The sequence below is a fragment of the Chlamydotis macqueenii genome, chromosome 4 (assembly GCF_036417535.1).
Source record: "Chlamydotis macqueenii isolate bChlMac1 chromosome 4, bChlMac1.mat, whole genome shotgun sequence".
Classification (NCBI taxonomy): Eukaryota; Metazoa; Chordata; class Aves; order Otidiformes; family Otididae; genus Chlamydotis; species Chlamydotis macqueenii.
The window spans coordinates 17459647-17479921 of record NC_141559.1 but is presented as its reverse complement, the minus strand read 5'-3'; the positions used below and the strand labels follow the sequence as shown (position 1 = coordinate 17479921).

At 34.7% G+C, this 20275-nt stretch overlaps 1 protein-coding gene across 2 annotated transcripts in view; it reads left to right on the top strand.

The window, feature by feature from the left end:
* The window catches only part of LRBA (LPS responsive beige-like anchor protein), a 423660-nt gene that overhangs the window by 127202 nt on the left and 276183 nt on the right, over positions 1–20275 (top strand). For both annotated transcript variants that reach the window (XM_086746251.1, XM_086746250.1), the window contains exon 35: positions 11248–11312. In XM_086746251.1, coding sequence (XP_086602377.1) covers positions 11248–11312 — 65 coding nt within the window. The remainder of the gene's footprint in view (positions 1–11247; positions 11313–20275) is intronic.

The following is a 20275-nucleotide window of genomic DNA, read 5'->3' as shown; positions in this document are numbered from 1 at the left end:
CATGCTTGGTATATGTCACTGGGCAGAGTACTTGGAATATTACAAATGGATTACTTGTGCTATGAATATTTTGCTGCTTGCTTCATTGAGCTATGTTATACATTCTAAGCTTGTATCTCTCCATACTTTCTAAAAAAGTCTAGGAGGATATTTTAAAGGTTGCTCGCTCCCTAGTTCGGAGATGAAATGTATGATGTGGGATTTTAAGATTAGCAAAACCTATCAAGTGTTACATTTAGTATGAGAAAACCAGAATAATATGTGATAGGTCATTCTTTTATTAAAATGGGGTTGGTGTTCCTGCGTATTAGATATAAATAATTGTCAAAGTGATAGAAGTGGATTCCTAACTGGAACTTATCTAGGCCTATTTTTGACCCACTAGAATATGCCCTCTGCAATTTGCAGCCACTGTATTTTAAAGTATTCAACAAAAGCAGGCTGTATTAGTTGTGGCTGCAGAGTGAGCAAAGTAGTGTGAAGGAACCAGTGTTTTTTGGTTTATGCTACTCAGCTGTTTTCTGGAAAGTAATTTTGAGCTTTGTGGTTTTGAACAACAACAATAAAAGTTTTATAAGTATGTATTAGACTAAGAAGGTGTGGAGAGAGGTACAGGTGGATAGGTGTAGTAAAGCCATGATCTTTTTGGGGTGTACTGATGTGAAGCATTGTTTCTTGGGACAATACACTTGGAGAAGTCAACATGACTTGCGGCCTTGAGATAGAGGAATGGGTAAAAGATAGAGTTAAAACCACAAAACTGTTCTTAGAAATAGTTTGCCACACTGGAGTGGAGAGAGATAAACTTTCCTAAAATTATCAGACTAAAACGTAATTGTTACCTACAGTACAGTTCTAGGGGGAAAATGAGGATTTTTCTTCCCTTATTTTCTTTTTCTGAAGTATAATTTTTAGTGCTTGTTCTATAGGCTTTTCAGGTATTATAGGCTCTTACTAAGAAGAATTCTCCTGTGAAATCAAAATTACTTGAATTTGGTCAGGAGTCCAAGACTGGTGTTTTGTGTGAGTTTAATAGAAAACATGGCTGCTACAGCTGAAAATATTAGCCTTTAAACCTTCTTTGCTGAGAATTTGTATGATTGATGTATACATTTTTAAGTTTAGGGAAGAGAGTGGATTGTCTAATGTAAATGTGAATCTTGGAGGTGTAATAGGGGAACAGGAGAGCTTCATTTCCATGAATGTACACTGCTGCAGATGTTCAAAACTAAGGGAACATAATTTAGCTACAGAAGCAAGACTTTTCTGAAGAAAAAAAAGGCATCCTGTTGCTTCACCAGCACACTAGGACTTAAAAAAACACCACCATTTAAGGTGAGTTTTGTTCAGTGAGAGCACACCCTGTGGCTTGGCAGTCTAGTCAGAAGGATGATACCACGCTGACTTTATAACTAGATCTTTGAACAATATTCTCATGGGTGGTAAATGCAAAACAAAGTAATATCAACTGGCACTTAATTCTGTGAGCTCCCTGCTGATGGGGCTCTGCACTGAAATGGAACTCTTCCTGACAGGAAGTCAGCCGCGAAGTGTGGAGACCTCTGAAAATAAAGTGTGCTTTAATTTGACACCCTGCTGTTTTACAGCTAGTCCGTTTAATGTGAGACTATGGAAAGAGGTTTAGTGGAGAGGAGGGGTATGAGATTATGGAAAGTTCAGTGAGCGGCAACGCTTGTCGCTGACTTTATACTAATTACAGACATGTTAATCTTTTTGTTCATGCTAATAAACCAATAATGTGTCTCTGTTTCCAAGCAAAACTGCTTAAGAAACTCATGATTTGGGGAGCAGTGCTGTTTACTCAAAGTTCTGGCAGGAGAAGCTTTGCATAGTGGTGCTGTTCAGTTTATTGTTTAGTCTTACTTATACTCCTGTGTGCCTTTTTACATATCTCTGTAACTGGGAAAACATCTGTCTCATCAAAGATGATGATGATGCACTCTTTCAATAAATATTTTAAGATAACTTGTTTAAGTGAAAAAACTTGTAATTCAGATTATGAAGCAATCAATATCATATTGAGGTGCGTGTCTGTTAGATACTAGATCCTAGTTCTGAGTAAAATTTGATTCAGAAAAATCAGCTGGATTGTCCAGTACCCTCTGAATATTACTAAGACGTTTATTTGTATTTCTACTAAAACCAGAAATGGTTATATTTTTATTCTTGGAAAAATTACTTGGTGAGTTCAGGGGAGGATTTGCAGTGAAAGGAGCAGAAAATTATTATTTTTTTCCTGTTTATTATAGCAACATAGAGGGACAGATGAGAATAGAGCTCTGGGTTTACTGGGTGTTGTGTAACAGTGGAATAATGGATACACAGAATGTTGTACTCTAGGTAAAGAAAACAGATGCAGGATGAGGAAGGGAATGCAGTATGCAAGTGGAGTGTAATGGAAAAGATTTGTTAGTTTTTTGACCTTTTTAAAAAAATCTGATTTGATTTAGCTTCCTTTTCTCTAAATCTTTTCTGAAATGACCTGCATTAGGATGGGATTCCCAAGGGAATGATAAGGAACGAGTTTAGTCATCCTATCTTTTGAGTGAAGAGCTGAGATTGGTTTCCATACTTTGCTTTCATTCCCTCAAATTTACGAAGATAGCAGGAATCTTGTTGAATCTTGAATGCATGCATTCATTATGAGAGTTTAAATTGAAACTAAGCTACATTTGGGGAAAAGGGCAATATAAAGGGACTTTTAGTTCCAAAACAGTATTCACCGTATATATTCTTGAGGTTTTTATTAGTTAAATTTATTTAGTTAAAGCTTATCAGATGCTGAGCAGGAAGATTGCTGCTATTTGGTGGTTGTGATGATGAATGTTACTATCAGGATCAGTCCATCATTACTAGTGCAACTGTGAAGCAGTGAGAATGCTGTGATTTTTCTCAAACTAAAATCAGTTATACAAAAAAAGCACTGAAATAGTAAGGCAGTTGCCTTATACTCCTGGTATTCCTTGATATGTTTTCCTTTCTCTGTGAAAGTGATGCTGACACTACAACCTGATTATTTGGGTCTCTTCCCTTTGTTTGTCTTACATGATCCCTTTTCCTCACTTCTGTTTTTCTGACTTCTCTCCTTTGACTTATAGTTTCTTGCTTCCCATTGCTGCATATTTACAGAACTGCTTGGTACTTTGATTTCTCAATTAATGTTTAAGATTTCTGTTCCTAGTCTTCCTGAAGCTACTGTCTTTCATCTCAGCATTGAAAATAGCCAATGGTTAAAGAAACTGAAGAGGAAACTGCGGTGGAAAAGGTTTGCTGCTAGGTGAACTCAAACCTGACCCCTAATTTAGTTTCAAGAGGAGTCATGGCAACAGCCTGCTAATGGGAGAGACTGGCCAGGCAAATTGCTTCCTCCATCAAAAACTGTGGACCTGAAATCACTGATCCAGTCATTCATTTTTTCCTCATTCTACAGTTTGTTGGTGTACTGGGACTGTAGAGGAACTGGAGTTTAACATAGACTTATACGTTTCATCTTAATGTGACACTGGTTCTAGGAGCGAAATTTTATTTATCAAGTCCTGAGTTAGATTAGTATAAAAGGCGTGTAATAAATGTTTTCATATACATCTTCAAATTTTCTTGAAACTAGGTAAAAAAATGAAGTTTATGAGTTTTGATGATACGCAGCTTTTATGCATTATAGTTATTACTGATAGCATTTTAGTTATGCAAACAGTGATATTTTAATAATTTTATATGAACCGTCAGATTAAGTGATATAAGTTTTCTTTTATTACTAAAATTCTGTTTTGAGAATATTTGGTATCACCATGAATTATGATAACAGCATCCTGTGTCAAGATTTTCTGTCTGTATGTAATTGCTAAAAAGTTACAGCACTACACTACAGTCTTTATGTAGTGTATCTCTCAGGATAGCTTTGCTTACTTTGTAGAGAAGACAACAGCAGTCACTTTGAGAGTAATCTCCTAGCATAAAAGGCATTGTTTGACAAGCTGACAGTTTTTAATTTAGTATTTTACTGAACAACATAGTCCTTAAGTAGGCAAACTACTCCAGCTCTGGATGTGTATAATTTATTTTCAAAATCTATAAAAACTTATTATGACTTGAACTTCAACTTTTAAGTATTGAAATTAAACTCTCGTTATAAGGTAGTTTTAGGCATTTAACAATGTGATACCAGTTTATAGGAAGCTCTGTTTACATGGAATGTCCCAAATAGTTAAACAGCAGGGGAGTCTTCTGCTTTTAGTTAAAAAACTGCTGTTTCTGTATGGCTTATTTACTACTTCTTTAATTCTTAATGTAGTGTGCTGTGGAACTGAGCATGCAAAAGTCAGCAAAAAGTTCTGTTTTCTACATCTAAGGTTATTACTTGCTGTACAATAATAAAGGCACTATTTTATTGGGTTAGTTGTAATTAACTTCAGCACTAGGCATTGATATAAATCATTCCTAATCTGTTTTCTTTACATTTTCCTTCTTTTAAACTAGTTTAACATAGCTTCTTTCTGTCATCCTTTTGCATAAGGACTAGGGTTGTAATTGCTCTTTTGAATTAGGCTGTCGGAAGCTAATGTGTCTGTTGATCCAAGAATTGATTAAGGAACACTAATGAATTTCATATAGCACTTTTAAAAGATTTGTAATAAATGCTGTGTAATAAATACTCTATAGCAGTGATCTGTTATACCATTAGAATTCAATACAGTGTTGTCATGCTGTGCACCTGGAAAAATATTATGACATAAGAAAATTTGATTCTGTTTCATAGGTAAAATAGTAAACAATTTTGTGGTTATGAATAAAAAAAATAATGTTCCAAGTCTTTTCCAGAGTATATTTTATGAAAGTAACTATCGGTATTATAATCTTTGTTTCTGTGTTTTATCAGAGGAAAAATACCGAAACACTTTGGGTTTTAATTTTTTTCTACTCAGTCTTGGTGTTTGATGCCAACTGGGCTATGTGCATTTTTGAGCAATTTATCAGTACAGTAGTGTGTCAGTACAGCATTTTCAGTTTTTCGTTAGCAGAAGTTGTTTGAAACAAGAATGTTGTGTTCGGTTCAGTCAGTTTGCAACACTGAACATATTTGTTTCTTGAATTTCGTATCTTTTTCAGGGGTAGAGAATCACACATGCACAACTTTAGTCCACCTTTATAGTTCGTTTGTTAGTTTGATGTGAGTGTGTTTGGAATATTTTCCCACAACAATGTGCTTGCTATCTCATCTAGTTAATTTTTACACAACTTTCTCCTAGAAAACTCATTAAAAATTTTAATACAAAGACTTCAGTTGTGTACTGTCAGTAGCTGATTTTTTTACAAAAAGCAATTATCTTTTTAATGGAATACCAGCAGTAAATACTTTTTATTGTAACTGAGTGTGTTTGATAGTTTAAAAGTCTTATAAAAATAATTAGCTCTTTTATATAGTTTTAATGGCAGCTTTGCAAGTTTCCCCTGGAGCAGTCTCTAATGAACAGGCCTTGATTTTTGCAGTTGGGCTTTTAGGTTCCCTGAGGACGTGACTTCAGACCTTGAAGGGCAGCAGCTGCCATTTGTCTTAAGACTGGAGTTGCCAAACAGACAGACCGTGTACTAATAGGACACATTTGTACAGCCCGAGTATGTGGAACCCCAGTAGAGGCCTAATGATGATCATCTGTTGAGAGCTTGTAGCTGGCCAGGGTTAGAGTAACTGTGATCACCCTTATTGAAATCAAAACCTCTCTATTGATTAGTGAGATAACTTGACTTGTTACATAGATGCTGTATTAAAGCTTTCATTAACAAGCCATTGTTTAGTGTGGAATACTATCCATGGTTTAAATTTCAATAAATTCAAGCCTGTTTGCTAAGTTTTCCCCCTGACAAGATGTTCTGAATTTTTAGGATAGTAGTAAATATTTTTGCAAGCTCTCTCTTTTAAGATTCAGAAAAGGTGGTGGTGTTCTGTAGAGAAAGGGCCATGAATACTAATACTGAAATGTTTGGGTTTTTTTTCTCAATTTCTGATAGTTCTTCCATTAGTGACTTATATTTTTTGTATTTTATTTGAGCATCAAGGTATGACTGTATATGTACTGAATAAGATTGTCCCCGAATGTGTTTTTGTGTTACTCTTATGTTAAAATGTGTCACATCCTTGCAAAATTTTTGTTTTAAACACTACTTGGCATGTGCTAATTTTGATATTAAATTGCTACATAGAGTTTTTAGATATGATTTCCCATAATTCCATGCTGGTTTTATTTTTTTTTTTGATGGAACTTTGTAGATTAAAATAATTTAAGCATGCTTCAACTCTTTAAAAGTAATTTATATTTGCAGATATTCTGCTTAACATGCAGTATAACTTTTTTTTTAATTATGAAGAACCCAGCTGAGATATAATCTACTTTTCACTATATGTTTTTTATTGCTGTGTTCATTCAAGCCTGTAGTGGATGTGGTGCTGAGAGAGTGCTGACACCAAGTGCAAACACTGCTGAAAAGTTCTTGATAGTTTACTTTAGGCACTTAAAGATTAGTATATCTCTCTATGAACAAGTTTTTCATGCAGTTTTGACCTTTACTCTCGGATATAATATGTCTCTTAGTCATATGTTAACACATTTTCCCACGCTGCTCCTTAGTGCTCCATTCATAGTTGTCAGTACAAAAGTCATCCTTCTCCTCTGTTTCATAACTAAAATAAATTATTAAATCTCCACCAGTTTTATGGGAAGGATGGATTAGCAAAGAATTTGCTCTTTTTTGCTTGCTTATGAGTGTGTGTTTCAACTGCTAGATGTAATTGTAGAATATGTTAACATTGTTAGAGGGATTTCTTTTTTAAATTTCTAAGAAAAATGAATTATTAAGGAGTATGAATGCATATGTGTATATGAATGAAAGTAGCACTACAGTTTGCTGCAGTTGAAAATAGAGCAGTTTTCATCTATTGGAAATGTTTTAAATTATTCTGTTGAAGATCCATGTGTTCAGTTGTTTAGCCATCAGACCACTTGATGGATTGTTCTTGCAGATGTTTTTATATAGCTTGAAGAATATATATTTTGAGTTAATTGTTCAAAGTATGATTATATTTCTTTCCTAGAAGTGTAAAAGTGAGGAGTGATATGTCTACTTGCTGCCTACAGGAAAGCACTTCAAATTACAAACCAACAGAAATGTTTATCAACAAAATTATATTGGCATTTGTTTGAGTAATTAGAGTTTAGGAATGGCTGTATTTGGTTAGATAAAGGCTCCACTTTGCTTATTGTTGTGTCTCCAAATATAGACACAAAAAGATGCTCAAGAAGAATAAAGCAGGACAAGCATGTATGATATTCTTCCACTCTCCAGCTATTTTCAGCTCAGAGTGTTTTCTGAATTGGGTGTAGTTTCTGTGTATGTAGTCAATATAAATGTATTTTCCTTCTGTGTACTTGTGCAGTCTCCTTTTGATCCTATTGAACTTTGAATCACCATAACATCCTTTGGTGATAGATTCCACTGATCTGTAATGCACTGGGTAAAGAACCACCTGCACTTCGTTCTTTTGAAGCTGGCTCCTAGTAGCTGCTGCTTGTAGAAAAGGCTTTTGGGCAGACCTATATGGGTCAATAAGAAGCTCCTAAAGTATTAGATCTGAACGAGGATATTCAGAATGAGTAGGGAGCCAACAACAAATGGAAGAAAATGACTGATCAGTAGAATTGACACTGGAAAATGCAAGTTCAATGCAGAATTTTTAAAGAACTTCTCCGCTTATCTGATGATGCCATATGATTAGAGACAAACCTTGTTTTTAAGAAAGGAAATATGGAGGATCAAGAAGTATAAAAGACTTTTCAATGCATTTGAAGACTGCGATAACTACATATGCGTATGTAGCTGAAATGAAATAAAGTGGAACATAAAATTACTTAAGACTGTTTTGCTAGACTAATCTCTCATTGTTGGTTATGGTCTAATGCATGTTGTGTTCTTTGGCCAAAATGTATTTTCTAGACAAAGGAAATGTAGTCATTTATATGAGTTTTATTAGAACGTTTGGTACTGTCATATGACTGACCGTTAGTTAGAGTTAATTAAAAAAAACACTGTAGAACAGATTTTTAAAACCCAGTCTGACTCATGATATAGGCCATTGTATAAACCTTATGGGAGATTATTAATTTCTGAAAGGAGGGGGTTGAAGACCGGTACTGTGTAAGGCTTTCAGTTAATGATCCTTGTGCACTGAGTAAGAATATGTTGATGAAACTAGTTGATGTACGAAATTAATGCTATAGAGGACTGGGATGTAATTTTGCTTATAGCAGGGTTGTGCTGTACCTACAGGAAATGTGATATGTTAATCCGAATAGAATTATAATTCAGATGAGGTTTGAAGCACCGTTTCAGGAAAGGATACAGTACTTGCATTTTATCTAGACACTATGGAAGTGTTTACAGATTCCATTAAGGAAGCAGGTGAAACAATAAAGAGCTAGGAAATTTCTACATCAAACATCGTATTTGAATAAAGTGTGATTTCTTATTTGTCTCCTTGTAATGGCTGTTTTTCATTGTAGCTATTTGTGATAGTGCTTAGTGCTTCTAGGCTTTTTTTCCTTACTTCACTATTGAGTGTTCAATGACCAGAAGCATTAAAAGTAGATTATGTATCTCAGTTACTAAACATTTATAGCTGTAGGAAATGGTGGTCAATTAAGTACAGCTTAGAACAGGTATGAAATTATTGACTTTGTTGATCTTCCCTTACAGTCCTTCCTTAGGAAAGTGCTGAAATGTGTTTTCTAGTTATTTAGTTGCATTAGTGGTTGAGTTTGAGGCTTTTAACGTGTTTTTTCCCTAATACCTTTGGGAGATGGATAACTAAGATGTTGATGTAATAATACAATATGCATACTGAGTGTAATTGTTTGAGAGAGAACATATACTGTGGGGAAATATTGAATGGATCATGAAAGATGAAGACCATTAGTCTTTTCTTTCAACTATTAAAATTAGCTTTAGGGTGTGTTCAGCTGTGATTTATGAAATTGTTTAGACTAACACCTTCTTTGATGATGTCTGATGTAGAGAAAAATGCTGAAAAGTATCATGATAAATGCACTTTCTTTTCACTTTTGGCAGCCTCCATCTTCACCAATTAAATTTTCAAGTATTGTAGCAAGCTCTTTTAAAGAGCAGGGCAACAGATGGACAATGTCATAAATGGAAAAAAATATGTTGCTTTTCTTGAGTTTTTACAGATTGAAGATAACATAGAATATTTTCAGTTATCATATGAAGCTACATACTTAGAACTTGATACTACATTTGAAGAAAATCTTAGGATTAGTTGCATATGCTATTTTGTTTAGAATATTAGCAGGTAAAATGCATTTTTTTCATAAGAGTAAGTGCATCTTAAAGCTATTTCAGACAGCTTACAGACGAACTTGAAGCCATGTAATGGTGGCCTTAAGAAGGCAATAGGGGAAAACTGGGGGAAGAATGGTGGGAGAAATGTTAGTAAGATATATGTAGCAATAAGGTCCAATGATGCTTCTTGATTCAGCCTGAAAAAAAAACCAAAACCAGACACACCCCAAAACCCAAAACCCCCCATGTGTGATAATGTGTAAATGGCACTTAGCTGGCACTTAGAATGTTGCTTGCCTATTAATGCATATAAACTAGTTATATAAAAAGTAATGAAATACATTTATAATTAATGATGAATAATACATCACAAATTCCAATTATTCTATTTTTAAAATTCTGAAAATTGTAATACATTGTTGCAACTTAAAAATTATTAAGGAGTTTGTTGGGCCTGGGACGTATCAAGCCTTCAGAGATCAGTCATAATTTCTCCCCTGTCTTTGAAATCTAGGATTTGAGGGGGGGGGGGGGGGGCAGGGAAGGGGGATATGGGGGGAGGGAGGGCAGAGAGGTGGTATTTAAGTTGTAAAGAAACAACATTATTCTACTGGCTTTTGTGTATGTCTGATCAAACCTTCATGTTACTGACTGAGAGGTAATTCTGCAACACTGAACAGCAAAAAATGTACTCTGTTGACACTGAGTATTAAAAACGCCTACATTCAGAAATCTGAAATTTGTTTAGGAGGTATTTGCAGTTTTGCATTTTTTGCATGTTTTGGAGCTGATGAGATTTTTTTAAAAGAACCACAGTGATAGAAATAATGATGTGAATAATCATTATTATTTCATACAGCGAAGGCTGAAACATCAAGGAAGCTGATGTGTAAAAGCATATGAAACTTATCTGTCTGCTGCAGAATCGTTCTTTTGTATTAGTTTAGAAGAGTTTTAGAGTTTAAACCAAGAGTTGTATTTGGCCTGTTCTATGCATTTACATTTTCCCCAAAATACAAGGTTCACACATTTAGAACCCTAATTTTTAGCTCTGTCAACTTGTTCCTATTGAGTCTAGGACTAAAAATCTTCCTTGTGTTTTTGTTAACCAATTCTGTTTTTTCCTCAGCTTTCAAATGGGGGAAGCAAGCCCCAGTGACAGGTCATCTGGGTTGGTTGCTTTCCACTGTCTCTCTTCTGGGGGCCAGGCAAAACACACCTACATGTTTAAGAGATGTAGAATTTTGCTGTAATTCAAGATTCAGTTGGATGTAAGAAATGTGCTGTGCATGTGTGTCTGCTGTTAACATCATTTCAGTGTGTTAAAAATTCAAAGTGTTAAAAATGTGTTAAATTTTTTTGAAACATACGGAGTGTTAATGATGCAGTATTTGGATCATTAGCAGATTTTTTTTTGGAGTAGAGGTGGCTGTGTGATGCTGAGGTGAGGATTATTGTTGACATAAATGTTTACTAGACTTTAACCTATAAGAGAAATTTGTGTCTAAAGAATGAGCCTTACATTAATGTGAAACAGTTCCTAATGTTATCAGGGTTCAATAAGGCAAAAAGCATCAGTGAACCGGAATGCGTTCAGAATTATTGCATAATGTAGCAAAAGAAAACGATGCAGTTGCTTGTGGGATGCTTTTGTATTTTCTTCTCCCCTCCCTGGAATATGACTTGGAGTAAATGATACTGTTCTGTTTCTTTGTGCTAGCAATATTTCCTTCCTGATTAGTACACAATGCTTTCTGCATTTGCTGATGGTGGTGTAAGTTGCTGAAATTGAAAAGAAAGTGCATGACTTTGTAGCTCAAAATTTTTTTCCTTAGTTTTGTTTTTATATAACTAGTTTTTTCTTGGTTTTTTTCCCAGGAGTGGCAGAACTCTATACAAAAGAATGCTGGCCTTGCCTTTATAGAGCTTGTCAATGAAGGGAGGTAAGTCACAATACTTGGAAGCACCTCTGCCTTAGCCTTCAAGAAGTTATGTGGCTTGAAAGGTCTTTTAAAGAATTTTTCTTCTGCCTCTTTTTGTGTCATTTTCTTTGAGTTTTACAAGTATAATTTCACATTCTTAATACTTTGGTTTAGTTTTTATACTGAATATGGGATTTTGCAGAATCTGAATGCTCTTTAGTTTCATTAAATATTTCACTTATCAGTGTGTTATGGGTTCTCTTTTTTTTTCCTGTTCTTGTGCACTGGTTGACGTTGAAACTATAATTTGTATTCAGCTAATCTCTTGAGGAAGGGAACTGGTATTTGGAACACATTATAGCTAGCAAGTGTAAGATAAGCCTCTGTCTCAAAAATTAGATTCCAGTTTACTTGTTTATTTCCTATCTACTTTGGAAAATGGAAAGGAGTAGAGGCCCTTTAAGGTTAAAAAAAAAAATCTGTTAATTATTAATGTTCTATCAGTAACTATATATGTATATTACTGGGACTTATAGAAAATGACAATACAGGTGATGAGGCCATGCTCTTTGACTTGTAGTGACTAATCAGAACCATCAATATTTTCTTCATTAGGAATCGATTGTTGAGGCAGACTAAGAGCAATATTTACTTTTTCTAAAGGATTTTTTTAAAGATGTCTTAATGAGTTAGCTAAGTAGTATTATAAGAAAAGTAATTTATCTAAACCTAAATTCTGTTACTGAGTAACTTGAACTAGTAAGAATCCCAATAGAAAATAAATTTTACAGAATTAGGACAGCTGCTGAATTAAAACCAAAATAATTTATCACTTAAATTAAAATGCTATATAAGTATCTTTTTGTCATTGTAGGAGTAGAGGAAATGACTATTTGAGATTTTTCTTTTAAAATGTGTAGATGTTCTCTAGATACTTAAAAATAATGACCATTTTAATGGTGGCATTTCAGTTTATGGTGAGGGAAACACCATTCTGAGGCAGCAAAAACATTTTTGCTACTAGTCTTGATCCCGAGGGCCAAGGTAAAGTAACAAGGGTGTTCAGTTACAGTGTTAAGATCTAGCCTGTAGTTGTTTCCTATTATGTGAGGCTGACCCGTCTTGACCTTACTTATAGTGCCTGCTATAAATTTGGCCCTTGATTAATGTTTTATTAGCATAGATAACATGGAGATCCCACACACATGTAAACCACAATGTAAGGTTCATCTGTGTAAGATGATTATCATGAACAAATCAGTTGCTGAGACTGAGTTGTGAGTAGTAGTTACCTAGTAGTTATTTGGCTTGTGCAGGTGAAGCTTTCAGAGAACATTCTATCAATAAACTGTTTGGAATTGACTATTTTCCATCACAGACAGATGGAATCACTCCCCCAGCTCCATAAACAACATCAATAACTTATAGTCTAGCCTTAGCAGAATGGTTGTCTCAGGGACAAATGATCCCTTGAAGACTGAAAAGTGTGGTTTTGGTTAACAGAAAATATCTAAGTAATTGTTACTTTGCTTCGTTTCAGACTTGTAGCAGAGTTGTTTTTTTTTTAAAAAAAAAGGGGGAACATAACTTTCATTATGGGGAAGAGGAGAGGGGATTAGTTTCTTAAAAATAGCTCCTTTTATCAATCTCCATTTTCCTCCGTTGTTGTTTATAGGAGTCTGTAAAGTTATTGCTGAATTGGTCATTGCGGTGCTTTGTGGCTTTTCAGAATCCACTGAAATTAAACTCCTTCATATGACATGAACTGTATCCCAGAACTACTATTTTCTTCTCTTTATGCAGTTTGCATTTTTTTTTTTTTTTGCAAGCATGCTAACACATGTAATAAAACACAAGACCTGAAATGTTTTAGTATATGTGTTATTGTTTCATGCATTTTGCCATAATATTATAAACTTTAAAACTCCAAAAGCTGAAATATTTTGATTAAAACTTTACAATGAAAATAGCTGAATGATACTGATTTAGACTCTTAACTGCATAATTATATAATAAAAGTTGAATTTTTAAATTGTTTCTATACATACTCAAGGTAGTTGTACCTCTGTAAGGACAGAACTGATTTCAGCAAGTAAGGAAGGATATCTGTGGGGTACCGTGACAGGCGAAATGTTAGAATAAATAAAAAACAATTAATGACTAGAAGAACTGCCTAGAATTTGTTGAATCACCGAATTGCTAGTGTCTGCAGCCTTCGTGGCAGAAGTCTTGGTCATCCTATAATATTTGTAAACCAGGCTTTTGCTTACAATATTCATTACTGATTTTTTTGACTAAGGATACCAGACTATATTCCAGTTTGAAGTGTGTTCTACTGTTTTTGTTTATCAGGCAAATAAGACAACTGAAAAATCATTTTGGAAGAGAGAGAGATCTGGAAGAAGAGATCTAAATCTCCTCTTATACTTGCTTTCAAATGTATTTTTTGCTTTTATGTGAAAGGTATGAATGTACCCCTCTCTCTCTCTTTCACAGCAGTTGAAAGTTTTATGGTTAGGCTTGCCATGTTTTGGCTAGGATTCCCTGGACAGAAATATGTGCAGAAAGTTTGCCTCTGGGACTCATAAGATCTACAGTGTGTGTGCTGCATTCAGAATGCATTGGTCTGAATTTCATCATGTTCATAAGTAACTAATGTGTTACACATACAGTTGCTCCCAGACTTTCCAGATATATCAGGTCCACTGCACACGTATGGCAGAATTGATTTGTTTGTACCCAGTGAAATTTTGAATCTTGAACTGAAAAAAAAAAAAAATCCCTAAACAGGAGACTAGTATGTGAAAACACAGAACTGTAAACCTAAAACTGAATTACAGAAAGTCTTTTGAAGGCCACGTTACAAGCAGAGTGAAAAAACCCAAAAAACTCAACTGTGTAGAAAAGCAGGAATTTACAGAATGTAAGAGAAAAGCTAAAGGAGCAAGTATTGGAAAATAACCTCTTTCTGTGCATGAAAAGAAATGTCAGTTTCAGTACTTTACTACATTGAACATTAATCTGTTTTTAATAAAAATGGGTAAGTATTGTTCACTATTATTGTAATGTCTGGGAACACTATTATTGCTCTTTGAAACCTTGTTAAAAAGGTGCCTGTACCCACTGCTTCTCTGTGTACTGAACCATCTGTGCAGCAGAAGTATAGATTACGAAACGTTTCTCCTTAGCCAGCTGAACTTCTGTCAGTTTAGATTTCAGTCTTTGTCCTTATCTTTTACCTTTTAGTCCTCCGTTTAGGTAGAGTCTGGTTTGAAGCCTCAGTCTGAGAGCTTACTGGTGAGAGAATTTGTTCACCGGAAGCATTCTTTAAGTGTGATTTTGTGCACTGGCATGGCTGGTCCTCTCCTCTGGAGACTTCCAAGGTGTACAGACAGATTCCTTTTTTTTCACCCTGAAACTAATTATGTTTCCTTCTTATGCAGGAGATGGTCAAGCTATTATTTATGAACTGAAAAAAAAAAGCCGTTTTGTTCTGCATCCTTGCATGTACAAATGTGTGGTGGTGGTTTTTTTTGTTATTTTTTTCAGACTCTTATTTCCTCTCCTTGACTAGTTAGCAAACAACTCCTTTGCTCTGCGAAGGTTAAAACTCTCCCCTGTCACTTTGATTCATTAGCACACTTTAGTGTGAAGCATCTTTTATGCTAGACCTTGTTTTCTGTATCAGTCGGTGCACTAACAAACGTACTCGAGCCTGAGACTAGGCATGACAGTTATTATCCCCTTTGGGGTGATAATGGGTTTGGCATGGCAGGGGTTGAGGGATCAGTCTCCTAAGCATGCTGCAGCAATTATTCTTTCTGATTTTCAGTTGAAGAGACTCTTGAAGTTGCTTAATTTTAATTTTCTCAAGCATAGTTTTCTTGGTAATCCAGAGAACTAAGTGCTGTGTTCTATATCTGTATTTTTATACACCTGTAAATGAATATTCAGACAACAGTTGCTTAAAAAACTGTCAAATAAAGTTTGGTTGAAAGATAACCTCATTAAATGAGCAGAATACATGTATCATTTCCTCTCCTTTGCCTTTGCCCTTTCAAATCCTTAACCAAAACAAACCAACCAAAACTTAAGGATTCACAAGTGTATCCAGGAGAAGCAGAACTAATGAAGTTTGGTTTTTTTCTGTGGCTTTTTCTCAGTGCTAGATTCTCTGTTGTCCAATGAGACGTTAAATCTAATCAAAATTCTTCTGCTGTATCAGAGGATTCTCCTCCTGTATTGGATTTTCTCTTACAGCTTTCAGTGCAGTTGAAAACAGCTTTATTTTTTTTAAGGATGCTTGTAAGGGTTTTTGCCCTCTGTTGGATAAAAAACTTGTATAAAATGAATGTTTTTGAGAAACTCTAGCCTTCTATTTAAAAAATTTGTTGTAATTATCCAATTAATTCAAAACATATTGGAAGGAGGAGGAAAGCAGACAGCATGCAAATCTAATATCCTTAGCAAGTAAAAATTCCACTAAGTAACAAAAAAAAAAAAGCCACAAACCTCTCCAGAAATAAGCAGAGGTAACTGGTATTATTCTCCCAATACATAACATTCAGTAGTAAAAAATCTGGAATGCTGTAATCATCTGTATGTCTATAGCTTTTTTGGTTTTGTTTTGTTTTTAAGATGGAACTGTACTGAGAAAATTTCAGCATATGTCACTTGTTGTTCCTTTTCTCAAATTATATATATTACTTTTGACTGGTCATAGATGCAAATATTTTTTAATATTGAAATAGCTGGCAGTCAAACTAGTTGTCCAATTACTTGCACACTTTCCTAACAGAAAACAGGGGACAGATGTAGGCTGCCCCATTCAGTTGTCTTTCACTTGCAGTATTGCAGTCACTCTCAAGGAATGAATGTTAGAGAATGTGTTGCCATAGGAGCAACTACTGTGATGAAAATAGTTAGCAAAATACAACTATTAATGAAAAAAATGGATGATAAGTGACAGACTTATGCTTTGTGCATAATTGACCAAAAAAGACTCAGGAAAAAAAAAAAAGATAAATGTAGTCACATCCAAACTAGAATTGATTACTACCAGTCTGGTCCCCTTATTGCCGCCTCCTTGCCCTGAGACTCTGATAACATAAAAATCTGCACCGTAGTCTTGTTTTGTAAAAGGGGAAAAAAGTGTTTTAAAGTGTTTTCCACGTTTCCTTGTTTTTTATTTTTAGCATCCCATTCTTTTAAGAGGTAGATTTTTTAAAAGGGTTGTTTTTGTGATTTATTTTCTGAGTTTTTATGTTATTCTTTTGGTTTCATAGCACAAACAACTTAATATGTGAATTTGAACTACAAAAGATCATTAGGCGAGACTTTAAACAAGAGTTTAAATGTGCTGAAAATTAGAAATTGTGGCCTGGATGTGTTTGAGATGAATAAGTGACTTGTGGTATTCTTGACACTACATGGGTTTCGTTTTTTTTTTTTTTTTTTTTGTGACTGTATGTGTACTGCGGTATAGTGTGGCATACACAGACTTTTTAAAAACAGTTTTTTATTTCATTGAGTTTTATTTTATTGTCTCTGCATGGATTTAAATTGCATCATTTTTGTGTGACTGGAAACATATGATCTTTGCTGCAACTTAGTGAGTAAGCAGAAGTTTTCTTGGGAAAGCTATGTCTTAATGATTAAAAATTCATGTAAGCTTTTATTACTGGAGATGCTAGTAACTTTGGAGGGTATGTATGTGACAAAGGTAGGTTTTACTTGTGAGAATATGTCATTAATTTGCTGGGTATATTAAAAAGCAAAATCGTAAACCACTTTTGAGTGCCTGGGAATTCTTGAAATTTTTTTTATGTTAAAACTTTTTAGTAACATTTGCTTTTAAAAAACAAATTACTGCAGGAGTAACAAGAAGTTATCTATACTATGTATGTATTGTACTATTGCTATCTGATTGAAAATTTTCAGAAATGCAATGGTGTCATACTGCATTACCGTGCAGTTTCTCTCAGAATGTGAACTCAACCTCAGATCAGTTTTCATTTGGCTCTGACATATCCTAAGTGGCTATTCTAGATAGGAAAGTTTGGATTGGTGTGTCCCCTTCTGGCTGTGCTGTCAGTACTGTTAAGTTTTATGCTATTGCATGTCCAAGTCAGCATTTTGGTGAGTCTGTATGATTTTGAATTTTTTTTTGTGTTGTTTTTGGTTTGGTGGGTTTTTTTTTTTTTTTTTTCCTATTTTAAGGGGGTAAATGTATTGACACTCCAGCCTCTAGGACCTTATGGACTCATCTGTATTTTTTGAGACCTGAATAGTGTATATGTAAAGTATGTGTTCCACAAAGCAATTGTAAACTTTGTTGCAGCAGTAATTCCAACACTTAGCACTTTGAGCAGTCAGATCTCATAAAAGACTGTGTATCCATGTAAAACATATCTCCTTTTGAAGTAAGTGAATCTCTTACATGCTAGGTTTATGGGGAGTGCAAGTAGGAAGGCATACATTTATGCTCCTTTCTTGGCTGAGTTCTCTGTTGTGGTAGCGTCTGGAACATACATAATCTCTTCCTGTAGTACTTTATGAGAGATTTATACCTAAACAACTGTTGTAAATGTCACCTGTAAAGCTTTTTCCGTATTATGACTAAAAATGATAATTGCTGGACACTAGTAATACTAACCTGGAATTTCCATCTCACTTTCTTTGCTTGCACGTATTTTTCTGTTCTCTTTTTTCGCTCCTGTACCTTCTCCTTTTTGCTTGTTGTAAGGAGAAACATGACTTTTTACGTGATCATCTAAGTATTCAGCAGCCAGAAATCAGAGTAAGACTTCTTTCTTTGTGTCTTATAGTTTTCTCTCCCAGTGTAACAATAAAAATCAGAATATCTCATGTATTTTGGCTGGACGTCCTTCTCTCAGTGGTTTAGCACTTCATTCCTGAGCCAGCAAAGTATGAAAGTATATATTTAACTTCCAGCATGAGATCTGTCCCCTTGCTTGTTTTTACTAGACTGTTCATCTTTTCAAAGTTAATCACATTTTAAAGTATTTTAGTTGAGAAAGAAGGTGCTTAGACAAAGGAAGAAAAGTCTCTTTGAGATCTTGGATCTGGTGTGTGCTGAAGACAGAAAAGTAGGCCTGGTATCCAAGTCTTTGCCCCCGTAGGTATTGTGATCTACGGATCATGTCCATCCACACTCCTCTCATGTTGAAGATCAGAAAAAAAAAATCTTAATTCAATAATTTGTCATAAATAAAGCCAAACTGGAAGAGACTGTATCAGGAAAGGAGGAATGTAAATCAGCACATTCAACAGCATTTTGGTGTTTAATAACACTGAAAAAGATACAGATATGTGAGATCGTAGCGTAAGGCAAACTTGGTCCATGGTCTGCACACAGGGATTATGAAGCATAGGCAAGAAATAAATTAATAGACTTCAGTTTTTCTTTCAGCTTGGGTGTGCATACTTTGAAAAAGACAAGAAATTAAATTGATCTGTTTGTTTAGTCAAAGAAATGAAAAGCTGTCCTTTTGCAGTGAGAAAAAGTATTTATAATGAGATGTTTTGGATGGACTTTTTATTTAACAGAAAAAGAACTAATGTGATCTGGTTGCTGGAATAGAAAAACAGGATAAAAGCAGATGAGAAATAGTTGTGGTTGTTTGTTTTTTTTTTTAATTGACACTAATTACCTTATTATAAAACTTCTTTATAGGAGAACATAGTGTAAAATATCTTCAAATCTTAAAAAAAAAAAAAAAAAAAAGTTGGAGCATCTGTCTGAAAGCTATGCCGTAGCTCAAACAGAAGGTACAGACTTGATGGAGGAAATGAAATTATTTTGGGGAAAACATGCATGATCAATTTTGTGTAGGAGGCTGGAGCAGGATCCTTTAAATCCATGGAGTGTACTTGATGTCTTAGTGAGGAAAATCAGATTTTCTTAAACATTTTTTTTTTTTCCTTTGGAAGAAAGCATTTATGTCTCAAAGTTACCTGATCTAGTTAAACAGTTTATAGCCACTCACATTTACAAAAAGTGTTATGTGTAGTTTGGAGTTGAACTAATACTTTTGCAAGAGTCAGATTCTTGTCCTTGCCTCAGTAGTGCTCTGCTCAGCTGGAAACAGTTGCTTCTATTGCAAGCAGTGAGCTACACTTAACAAATTTCTGTCCAATGTTTTGTTTGCTTCAAATGGAAAAGTAGCAGCTGCCATGGTTCCTGAAATTAGTGTTTAGAAGTGGATTATTAAAACTTCATTTTACACGTATAAGCAGGGATGTATTCGTTCATAGAGATGCTGAGAGCTTGTGTCTGCCTTTGCTTTGTAATTACGGCTGCAGACTCCATTATATCATGCCGTCATTGCATTTGTGTACGGGTATCTATTTAGTTTGCTAAATTCCACACTTAGAGGTACATTCAAAATAGAAATCTGAGTGGCATGCTATGTGTGTGCATGCTGTTCTCATAAAGAAAATCCAAACTGACCTAGTTAATGATACAGCTTGAATTGTTTATTAGAAGAAAGTTAATCTAAGCATATGCATTGTTTGGAAAAGGTGGCTGAAAAGAAAGATTAAAGTTTGAAGTTCTTGAATGTAAATAATGAACACAGCTGTCATATGGTGTAAACCAGTAAATTATTTCATATAGGCTTCATTTGTATTCGTAAGTATTTTTTATCCTCACCTCCTGAAGACCTTTACTTGGTGAATTTGGCAATTTGCAAGAAGAGAAGTAATTGTATAATAATTGATACCTAATAATATGAAGCTTTTACCTTTTTCTGAAAACAGCTTGAAGTTACCAGGAGGTGCTTATGCTAAGCTTGCACAGTTCCTTAACTGTTAGCCATAAGAATTTTTGGTTGCCAAAAGACAAATTAGGCTAGGATTTATCTGCAAAATCATGTGTAAGTTTTATCTAGTTGGTCTAGTCCTGTGTGGAATATCATAGAGAAAATGAGGAAAGCGTGTGGGATTAGTAAGGAGAGGTGTGG